Source organism: Eschscholzia californica, unplaced genomic scaffold (assembly GCF_041429995.1).
Source record: "Eschscholzia californica isolate CP2 unplaced genomic scaffold, dmEscCali1.0.p SCAF_1, whole genome shotgun sequence".
Lineage (NCBI taxonomy): Eukaryota > Viridiplantae > Streptophyta > Magnoliopsida > Ranunculales > Papaveraceae > Eschscholzia > Eschscholzia californica.
The window spans coordinates 34892612-34904314 of record NW_028238198.1 but is presented as its reverse complement, the minus strand read 5'-3'; the positions used below and the strand labels follow the sequence as shown (position 1 = coordinate 34904314).

The 11703-nt window shown below is 37.1% G+C and overlaps 2 protein-coding genes across 2 annotated transcripts; both read left to right on the top strand.

The window, feature by feature from the left end:
* The first annotated feature begins 4572 nt into the window (after positions 1-4572).
* Positions 4573-5382, top strand: LOC147566360 (uncharacterized). Its single transcript, XM_086652862.1, has one exon. It carries the CDS (start codon positions 4643-4645, stop codon positions 5213-5215), a length of 573 nt encoding a protein of 190 aa, XP_086508988.1. The 5' UTR covers positions 4573-4642; the 3' UTR covers positions 5216-5382.
* A 2533-nt stretch (positions 5383-7915) lies between these two features.
* Positions 7916-11105, top strand: LOC147566359 (glucan endo-1,3-beta-glucosidase 2-like). The gene is made up of 4 exons (XM_086652861.1): positions 7916-8337; positions 8953-10206; positions 10330-10357; positions 10695-11105. Exons 1-4 carry the CDS (start codon positions 8277-8279, stop codon positions 10837-10839), a joined length of 1488 nt encoding a protein of 495 aa, XP_086508987.1. The 5' UTR covers positions 7916-8276; the 3' UTR covers positions 10840-11105.
* Positions 11106-11703: the final 598 nt, after the last annotated feature.

The following is an 11703-nucleotide window of genomic DNA, read 5'->3' as shown; positions in this document are numbered from 1 at the left end:
AATAAGTCTCTCAAGTTCATAAGAATGTGGATGTCCCACCCCGATTGCCACGACTTTATAGCGGAGAAATGGAATCATAATGATATTGGCCATCATAACCCGAACATACAGTCAGAACTTTCCAAGTTGAGTACACACCTCACAAATTGGAACAAAAATGTATATGGAAACATAGAAAGAAATATTAGTCAGATAATTGAATCCCTGCAGTATAGCAGAAACAAGGAGGAAATTAGATTGTTGAATTCTCGACTAGAAGAACTATATATGCATCAAGAAAGTCTCTGGAAGGAAAAATCGCGAAAGAATTTTCTTACCATAGGAGACAAAAACACTAAATATTTCCACTCGCATGATATCCAGCGCAACAGAACCAACAAAATTCTTGCCATCAAGGATAGCAATAGAGAGTGGCAGGAATGTCAAAATAACATTCAAAAAGTCTTCACGTCCCACCTCCTGAAGATCATCATGACGGCAAATAAGAACACAGATGCAAACATTCTTAACCTTTTTCAACCCACTATAACCCCTACCTAGAATTAGGAATTAACTGCCATCCCAGACAAAGAAGAAATTGATAGAGCCATCAGAGAACTCAAAAAAAATGCCGCTCTAGCTCTAGATGGCTACCCTCCTTTCTTATTCCAATCAAACTTGGATACAGTTAGCCAAGATATCCAAAATTTGGTAGAAAACTTTTTTATAACGGCTTCTCTTTCTCAGGGAGCAAACCACACTCACATCTGCCTTATCCCTAAGACAACAACCCCACAAACCCCGTCAAACTATCGGCCGATCAGCCTCCTTAACACCACTTATAAGATTATAACGAAGATCCTCGCAGATAGACTTAACCACACTCTGAACTCCATCATTACTCCTTTCCAAGCAGCCTACATACCAGGCAGACAAATAAAAGACAACATTATTATAGGTCAAAAGATTATTCATTCCCTTAAGAGAATGAAAGGAGCCACAGGGTATTTCGGCCGTAAACTCGATATGTCCAAAGCCTTTGATAGAATTGAATGGAACTTTCTCATTGATATTATGAAGAAACTGGGGTACTCAGAACACTGGCTTAACATGATATCCACTTGCATCTCTACCTCATCTATGGCGGTGTTGATTAATGGACGCCCTGGCTCCACGTTCTACCCTTCAAAAGGAATCACACAGGGCGATCCTTTATCTCCCTTCCTCTTCACTCTGGCCATGGAGGGGCTTAGTCGTCTCCTTACAGCCAATCATAGTACAGGAAAGTTTATGGGATTCCCAACTAACATCAATACCTTAGAGATCTCACATCTTCTTTTTACAGATGATTGTATTATTTTTGGGCGCAACAACATTGATAACATCTATACGCTCAAGACCATTCTTAATATCTTCTGCGAAGCCTCAGGCGAGATGATTAACTACAATAAATCCAACATCTTCTACTCCAAAAACTCCCACCCGAAGTTCAAGCGGCTTATTATGAAGACCCTCAAGGTAAAATATGCCTTCACCTCCGAAAAATATCTGGGAGCACAACTTTTTATAGGAGCACATAAAACTAAGGTCTTCAGAGATATACTCGAGCAAATCAAAACCAAGCTGAACAAATAGAATCACTCTTTCTTGTCCCAAGTAGGCCGTACTGTTGTCATTTCGGCAATAGCGGCGGTCGTACCCCGATACCAAATGCAATGCTTCGCAATCCCAAAAGGTGTGAGCAAAGGCATTACGACTCTTTCAAAAGTCGTTCTGGTGGGGTAAGTCAAAAGGGATATGCACCAAGGCGTGGACCGATATATGTCTCCCTAAGAAGATGGGAGACCAAATGAAATGGTCCCTCACGGAATCAGGGAACTACATGGTTAAATCAATGTACCAACACCTATGCGTGTCCATGAACTCGCCCCAACCATCCCCCCATAATTGGCAATTCATATGGACTATCCCCACAGTGCCAAGGGTACAACTTTTCATCTGGAAAATATGTACTAAGGCTCTTCCAGTAAGAGAAAGAATCGGAAAATACATTGATAACAACTTGATTTGTCCGAATTGCAACGAAATAGAATCCATAGAACATGCGCTCCTACACTGTCCACTTGCGAGAAACATTTGGTTTCATTTTAATATTATATCCGAAAATATAACATCAGTAGCGGAATGGATTTTCTCTTGGCAACAACAGTCACAACAATGCTACACAGCAAATAACATCCATTATGCCACTATTCTTTGGATCATCTGGAAAACACGATGTGACCATTGCTTTCAACACAAAATAAATAATTTAAGCACAATGATCAACATGATAACAGCTTTTCCGAAAAACGCTCAAAAGGAAAAGAAAAACAACCCGACAAAGTCAGGAAAATGGATACCCCCAGATACACCCTTCCTCAAAATTAATGTAGACGCTTCATTTACGAATATCGAATCCATCATCGGAGCACGCCTAATAATACACAACGCAGAATCCAAATTCATAGCAGCTCACACCACAAAATTCAGGACAAGGAATAGTGAAGGGAGCGAAGCTATAGCTATCCTACACGGCTTAGTATGGGCGGAAGAACACAACTACAGTTACATTATAATAGAGAGTGACAACCTTAACTTAATCAGCAACATAAATAATAAGAGACACGCAGTTCAGTGTCAATCGATGATACATATACGAAGAATTCAAGAGATCGGAAACAAAATTGAGATAGTCCGATTCAAATACACAAGAAGGAGCTCAAACTCGCAGGCAGACAAACTAGCGAAGTGGGCTAGAAAGAAGCACAGAACGAAGACGTGGAAGAATGTTCCTTTCCTTTTAGTTAATATATACTGTAATAACCTTGTAAGTTCTTAATATAATGAATAGTTTCAAAAAAAAGGTGAATTGCCCCTGTTTGCCCTCACCTCGATCCGCCCATGGGCATCCTTTTAATTATGGATCTCTCCTTGTTAACAAATATAAATAGCATAACTTAGCTCATTAGATGGAATTATGTCATGAAGGTTAACATCCTTGTAAAAGTCAAAAGCGGTATCCGTGCGTGATAATAGTCACCTGGAGTAATAATTCTTATAGTCACGTGTAGAATATGCAACTTAGGAGAGTCAGCTTATCAATATAGTTAAACCGAATCAAATTGTAAACACAAGAGATCGTTAGACATGATCAACTTTCTTAGAGTTTGTAAACTCGTTTAGTTATGGTATTATGTTAAGTTTGTAGTCAACTAATCATCTAACTCGAAATCAATTAGTAATATGAGGGAAAGAAACCTACACATTATATTATTGGTTGCTAGATCACCCTTATTCAATGTAAGATATTCTCATAGCTTACTCACGTGTAGTATTTTTTGAGCTTAATACGTGTTTTTTTTCGCATGATGTGGAACACATGTTCTTTTGACTTTATATGCATGCGTCTAGCTCTTATACCATGTTCAAAGTGATAGTTATGGTATTCTGATAAGTTTGTAATCATCTAACTCGAAATCAATTTTTTTTTTTTTTTTTGTTGAAGACGAAATCAATTAGTAATGAGCGAAAGAAACCTAGCTACACATTATATTATTGATTGCTAGATCACCCTTATTCAATGTAAGATATTCTCATAGCTCACTCACGTGTAGTATTTTTTGAACTTAATACGTGTTTTTTTCGCATGATGTGGAACACATGTTCTTTTGACTTTATATGCATGTGTCTAGCTCTTATACCATGTTCAAAGTGATCAAAGAAATATCTTTATTTTGAGATTTGTAAAGAGAAAATGACAGAAATACCAGTATAGAAATATATGCTCATCTAGATCAACCCTGAGGATGTTGTGAAGTTTGATAAGATACACTTTTTCATTGATAAAAAAGATGATGAAGAGGATGAATATATGCATGTTGGTGTCAACAGGGTCAAGTGTTCATCCCAGTAAGAAGGTTAATGAATTGATTTTGACTATTTTTGGCATAGGTTTACTATAATTGATTTTGAATGGTTAGCTCATGTTTTCGCCATAAATATTTGACATTATATATTTAGCTCTTTAATACATTCAAAAGAACTGTCTGCGCCTCACGGGCACGGGTTACACCCTCGTATATACATATAGTTCGAGCGATTTTCAAAAATAACAAGTCTTCATGACCCGTCTCTTTAGACTCTCACTTGACCCACCTGTGACAAAAACTAGAATTTCTCTGTCCACGTGACTGAACATATGAGAGGAGAGAGAAACCTGTGCAGGATTTCAAAAATTCAAGTTAAAGCCAACTCAAATCAAGATCCATTTATCGTTTTCTGGGTCCGTCTGGGGGATGTTGCTCACCCGTTCTACAAATGGCAATGAGTGGAGAGGACCTAGACCTTGTATTCTTGATTGCTTGATACCCATTGTCCAATGTGGGACTATTCTCACAATTTTTTTTTTTTATTTTGGAAAAGAAACTTCATTACAACTAAAAGTTCAGTACAAAGCAATGAAGTAAACAGAAGGACTAGAAACCCAAGTCAAGACAAGACGAGGGACTAAAACAAACTATTCTCACAATTATCACTAGTGACTTAAAAGAAGCGTAGAGGCCTCTGAAGAGTAGAGAGATTTCTTTGCTTGTGGTGTTCCCCCTTTTTCTCTACTTCAACAATGGCGTCCATACTATCTTCATTCAAATACTCAGATAGTATAGTTGTAGTAGGGATCTCAATCTGCACAGCTTTTCTATGTGAAGCCATATCATGGTTACTCATCTACCGAACCAATTCTTACAAATCTCTCCGATCAACAATCGATAAAGCTTCTAAGAAATTAGAAACTATGAAAACAATCGAAACTAAAATCACAACAAAGAAATCAAAAACTAAGAAGATCGATCGAGTTGAAACTAGTCTTAAAGAATCAAGTCGTGATCTTTCTCTCTCTAAACTCAAATCTGGTGTTGTTGTTGCTTTAGTTCTATTTGTTGTTTTTGGTTTCTTGAATTCTCTTTTTGAAGGCAAATCGATCGCTAAATTACCTTTTTCACCTGCTTCTATTGTTCAGAAAATGAGTCATAGAGGTATACCTGGTGATGATCCAACTGATTGTTCAATGGCTTTCTTGTATTTCTTGTGTTCTATCAGTATTCGTACCAATTTGCAGAAGTTTCTAGGGTTTGCTCCTCCGAGAGGTGCTGCTGGTGCTGGACTCTTCCCAATGCCTGATCCTAAGACTAATTAAAAAGTCAATTTAACTTCTCTGGTGAGATTTACTGTATTTGGTTATTGTTAGGGTTTAGATTGTGATTCAATCGCCTTTTCTATTTGTACAAGTACTCAAGTAGAACATTGTGACTACTTTATGCTTACTGATTTATATCTATGTAGCTATGCTTATTTAGGGTTTCAGTTCATCTTTTATTTGTTAAATTATGATTAATTCCTCTAATTACCATTTAATTTTCGCATTATTTTGATGAAGACACAATGACTGAATCATGGGAGAAACCACATCTGTCGAAAATTAAAATCTTGAATGTGTTATTGCTATGATACTATGAGAGGTTAAACTACCCTGAACTGAATAATTTTCTACTTTTAGTTTTAGGGTTTTTAGGTTTCGATCCTATCTTTAGATTAGAATTGTAATGGAGGTTCAGCTTGGCAGTCCATAAATGATTAGGGTTATAGATAACCTATTATTTAATAACAATTTTATTGTTAGTTACATGAATCGATTTCATAAAACCATCAATCCTAAAACAAGAACACGGTGAAAGGTTTAGGATGTTTATTTTATCTAGCTGATTATGCTTCTTAAGTCTAACCTTTGGTCTGTCATTATTTTTCTTCATCTCATCCAAAATTCTGATGGATTAAATTATTTGCGAGTGTCCGAAATTTGATTGTCTATTAATCATCTTAACGCTAGTGGAGAGATATTAGTCTTGTTATCGGGGTAGTTGGACTTAAACACTAGAAGATTTTGACACAGAAGCATAAACTAATCCGACCTTTTAAACTAATAGGCGTTGTCACGGCTTTGAAGCGGCTGAGGCGACCAGAAAAATTCTGGTTGCTTAGGAGCTAACTGAACCTGTGCTACATGCCTTCCTTTCCCGTGTTGAGTATTTTAGTTTTATGTTGAACGCTTGAATGTTTTTACCACCATATGCATGGATACATTTATAGAAGTAAATATGGCTTAGTATTTATGGAAAACATGCAACTAGATATGCTGAGGTATGAAGAGAGAATAGGTGTTTCGGGTGTCCTTCCCATGGTGAAAGGCGAGACTTAGGCGCCTCAAACAACATTTATGGTTATCGACCTAGGATTGCCCATCACCTCTCATTTATTGTATAAAAGTGCCCAGAACCAGTTCCACTGTCTCCCTCCTTTCTCAAAGGGTTTAAATTTCGTCGTCTCTTCAAAACTAGAGATCTTCTCGAGGAGATGATTCTTGTATTTAGGCTGCTGTGACGGACATTTGGGTTTAGATCATATCTCTGATCGTGCTATCTCTACCCAAAGTAGACATTATTTTCGGTCTTCTTCGTCCTCGAATTCAACAAAGACCTTAGATTCTTGAATCTAAAAATTGTTACTCAAGGATTTGTAGGAATGAAATATTTGTCGGAAGTTCAGTGCAAGATGGATATGAAGTGGTCTATGTTCAAATCTGTTAGAAGTTTTTCACTCTCTTGACTTTACCTTTTACAGTATATCTGACTTTCTTCGTGCTATATGATAGTTCTACAAGTCTTATACACAAATCGAAGTATCTGGTTCTTCTTAGCTTGTGTTCTTTATGGAAGATTCTTTGCATAGTAACATATTTTTGAGCTCAGTGAATGAACTTCAATTCTTCTGATTTTTTTACGTTGGTCTCGCGAAGGAATTGAAATTTACTCCAGATGAATGTTAACATATTTTTGAGCTCTAGGTTTATCTTGATAGGGCATCCTGAAATGACCAATTTTGAAGTTTTGGGATACTTCAAATAGTGATGCATGTAAACATTATCTGTAGTATCTGCAAGGTTATCAATTTCGCATGGAAAAGCAAGGGAGAAGAAATTGTTGGAAATTCATAAAAGAAAAAAAAAATCGAACTCCTTAACAGTCCGAATATTATAAGATAAAATATCTGCTCGAATTTGGATGTTTATCGGGATGTATGATAAGTTTCTGATAGATAGGTACTCTGTCCGTTTATTGACGGAGTATTTCTCTAGAAAATGTTGGAGGTTTGAAGTGGTGAGTTTGGTTTAGGCCAGAAGCTTTGTATCATTTAGAAAAAAATTTGGATTCCAATTCTAAACATTTGATGTTGGGTCACTAACAACTTTAGTTTTTTTTTTTTGTTGAAAACTAACTTTAGTTTTTTTTTTTTATGAGAACTAACAACTTTAGTTGATATCAAACTTTAAAAATCAAATCTAGTTTGTGATTCAAATTAAAGAAACCAAACACAAAGTTGTAATCCATTTTTTTTTTTGCCTGTCGATTATCGTTCTTATCACATATTTATGACGTGTCAATATCTTGTAATAACTAACTTAGATTGTAGTCGATTTTTCAAAAAAAAAAAATTACAACTAAAAGTACAAAAAACCCATGTCTTCAGATAAACCTTCATAAAATTTATGGAGCAATAATCTAGTATTCCATCACTTTTTGGGGATTTAGGTTTTCACAACGACCCAATGCCTGAAATACCAGGCTCACTGCACAAGGCAGAGTAACTTGCCTTCATTCCAATAACCCCAAATCCTTTTCCATTTTTATTTGAATATCTTCAAAAAATGAAAGATAGAATAATCAACAAAAATATCAAAAAGAAAAGGAATCCGGCAAATATGACCGTTGGGGACCATCTACTTCCCACGTAAGCACATAAACTCTCTAGCCTCGTAGATCGCATTATTCAAACGGCTACACACGTCCAACATGAGCTTAGATCATCATTAAACGAAGATTAACCGTCCGATATCTGACAATTCATCGTGGTCGATGAAATAAATACAAAACGAAAGTCCGACAAACCCCACCTTGTTATCTCTCCTATTAAAAGACACTTCTTTCTATTTCCCACTCAAACTATTCCTTTCTTTCTTTTTATTAATTCCACCCCTCAAACCCTCTCTCTGTTCCTTACCTCCTCAACAACAAACCTCCACATTTTGCCTTTACTTCTCTCTCTCTAGAACTTACACTCTCTCTTCTTGGACGTGTTTTCTCTAAAGGATTTGCAATCTGGGTATTTTGTATGATTTTGAAAATTTTAGAATCTAGCTAACTATGGGGTTGCTTCATCTTTTACTTCTTGCAGTAGTTTTTGTTGCAGCTGCTGCTGATGAAGGTGAGTTTTTCCCCTTTTTAGTATCTTCTTCTTTGTTAGATTGGTCACTTCTTTTCTCTCTTTTTGTTTTTGATTTCATGGGTTTTGAGCTGATTGGAAATGTGATTTTGTTTTCTTACTTTTCTTTCTTCAAGTGAAAGAAGTGATTTCAGGTTTTGTTAAGACCCATTGTTTTAAGTGGATTTCATTTGATGGGTTTAAAATAGTTAGTGTTTAAATGGGTTGGTAAAAAAATGAAAGTTTTGGGGAGATTGCTCAATGCCCATTAAAATACATAAATTTGGAAAGACAAAGAAGAAATTTAAGATCAATCTGTTTAGTAGTAGTTTGCCTTTACTCTTTCCTTCAAGTTGGTGGGATCAGTGTGTAATATTTTGGGTGGATTTCTCAAGTAATGTATTCTTGACACTAGTTGATAACATCTTTGAATGGTAAAAATATTGGATTGAAGTCATTTCATAGTGGAAAACCTAATCTTTGATTATCCTCTATAAAATTTCTCCAAAAACATGTTGGAGTAACTTCAGATACTGTTTATGTGCATATTCTTGAACCTTCTCAATGTGTTTGTGGCAGTGGTTTATAAGTGAAATAATTTGTTGTATCGTATTTCAGGTGCATTTATTGGTGTGAACATTGGAACAGCTCTATCTGATATGCCAAATCCGACACAAGTTGCTGCCCTACTCAAAGCACAGCAAATCCGACATGTTCGTCTTTATGATGCTGACAGGGCAATGCTTCTAGCACTCGCTAACACTGGAATACGTGTTACTATTTCTGTACCCAACAACGAACTCCTCGGTGTTGGGCAATCAAATGCCACAGCTGCTCACTGGGTTGCCCGTAATGTGGTCGCCCACGTCCCGGCCACTAACATTACTGCCATAGCCGTGGGCTCGGATATCCTAACCTCTTTACCAAATGCGGCACCCGTCCTTCTTTCTGCCATGAAATACATACAGTCTGCCCTTGTTGCATCAAACCTTGATCGTCAAATAAAAGTTTCCACACCAATCTCTACATCTTTGATTCTCGACTCATTTCCACCATCTCAAGCATTCTTTAACAGTTCATGGGATCATGTTCTTGTTCCTATGTTCAAATTTTTGCAGTCAACTCATTCTTACTTAATGCTTAATGCCTATCCTTACTATGACTATATGCGAGCGAATAACGTTGTACCATTAGATTATGCACTTTTTCGCCCATTGGCTCCAAACAAAGAAGTAGTTGATTCAAATTCTCTTCTTCATTACACTAATGTTTTTGATGCAATAATAGATGCTTCTTACAATGCTATGGCTTCCTTAAACTTTACAAACATTCCTATTGTGGTTACGGAATCAGGTTGGCCATCAAAAGGTAGTTCGTCTGAGCCAGATGCTACTCTTGATAATGCAAATACGTTTAACAGTAACTTGATCCGGCATGTTTTGAACAATACCGGTACTCCAAAACACCCCGGAGTTGCAGTTAGTACTTATATTTATGAGCTCTATAATGAAGATCTAAGACCTGGGGAAGTCTCTGAGAAGAATTGGGGTTTATTTGATGCGAATGGTGTTCCTGTCTATATAATGCATTTGACTGGTTCTGGAGCTGTATTAGCAAATGATACGACAAATACGACTTATTGTGTTGCTAGAGATGGTGCTGATCCTAAGATGCTGCAAGCAGCGTTGGACTGGGCTTGCGGACCTGGGAAAGTGGATTGTTCGGATTTGTTGCAGGGTCAGCCATGTTATGAACCAGATACAGTAGCTGCACATGCTACTTACGCATTCGATACGTATTATCACCAGTCTGGAAAGGGCCCTGGAGCATGTTCCTTCAATGGAGTTGCTACAATTACTACCAGTAACCCAAGTATGAAATCTAAAATACTCTTGTCAAAATCTTATCTCCTCTATCCGTTGTTGAATCTCAGAAGTCAAATAGCACTGATTTGATATACGGTTTACTAATATTGTTTTTTTTTTCGTTGTTTAGGTCGTGGTAGCTGTGTATTTCCTGGAAGGTATGAGTCTAACCTATTAGGATTTTTGTTTACTTTTCGATAACAAAAAAAACAGTCGGAGGGGGACGACCAGCTGTAGCTACCCCATGGGTGTCTATGCGATCACTCCTCCAAAGTGGCTAAGATGGACTTATAAAAAAAAACGTTTTTCTTACTTGTTCAATCCAAGTATTATGTAGCTGTTACCTGGCTTACAGCCGTAGGGTCGGAATGGGACTTCGCGAACATCCATTGGCTGAACTAAACCCCTCCATTTGCATTAAATCTCATATAATAACATCATCCATATCATTCCCAACAAGCGACTGACATCTTTTTGTTTCTCTTCTGATTGTAGTGGTAATGGTACCTTCTTAAACGGCACGTTAGGGCTTTCATCTAACTCAACTGCTTCGAACTCTGTTCGTCTTTTCGATGTTGGTGTTGTTTCGAGTTTTACAATTACTGGGGTTCTACTACTGTTTAGTGCAGCTTTCTTGTAGACGGGCGGTGTATCACTATTTCTTTTCATCTTCTACACCGAACTGAATTCTTTTCAAATTCTAGGAGATATGGATAAGAAAGAGAAGTCTATCTTTTTCCCTTCATACCCAATTTTGTTATTCTCATCTGAGATTGAAGGGGATAAGGGGGCAGCTTTGTATAAAACAACCATTGGATTGATTGTTTTGGAGGATTTACTGGTGTATCATCCTTGATTAGTTAATTTTATTAAGGTTTACTATGAATTTATCAGATTTTGTTCTTACTATTTTAGGATCTCAGTAGCCTCTGCGATTGACGATTTTCATTCGGAGGAACTGTGATTTTGATTTTGTAAGGAAGATTTCTTTCCTGTTTCTGACTTCTCCTGAAATGAACTTTCAAGATCTGAAATTGTGTTGTCTATCCATTCAACAAAACTTAAATGGTTAACCAACACAAAGTTATTTATACCTTTCTTTTGAACGGACTATGTTGTATAGGGGGGGCGCGTAATGAGTCGTGGCCAAATTGGTCTAGGAGTCTAAATGTCATAATACTAGGACTCTGCATTGGTCGTGCTGTGTCGTGATCTCTTTTTAGCCTGCTCTTTCGGCATTTCACATGTCAACAAGACAAGTTGGCCACCACTAGATTTCAGTCGAGGTTGGTAATATTGGAGAGATACCACTCGATACACCAATCCAACTGATTATATAATTAGACCATTATTTGGAATGTCGTTCAACACTCCAAGAACAAATTTTGGGTGCAATTTGATGACAAATTGTAGGCCTATTGGTCTAATTTAGGGAGATTCACGAGCTACACCGAAGAACAAATTTTGGAGAAAGAGAACAAGAGACGTACAAGAACAACGTGGT

What these genes read in the sequence shown, in the direction of transcription:
- LOC147566359 (XM_086652861.1), top strand. Translation starts at nt 8,277, where the DNA reads ATGGGGTTGCTTCATCTTTTACTTCTTGCAGTAGTTTTTGTTGCAGCT. An exon ending in TGCAGCTGCTGCTGATGAAG is followed by an intron (nt 8,338 to 8,952) that starts GTGAGTTTTTCC and finishes ATCGTATTTCAG; the next exon opens with GTGCATTTATTGGTGTGAAC. An exon ending in AGCTGTGTATTTCCTGGAAG is followed by an intron (nt 10,358 to 10,694) that starts GTATGAGTCTAA and finishes TTCTGATTGTAG; the next exon opens with TGGTAATGGTACCTTCTTAA.
- LOC147566360 (XM_086652862.1), top strand. Translation starts at nt 4,643, where the DNA reads ATGGCGTCCATACTATCTTCATTCAAATACTCAGATAGTATAGTTGTA.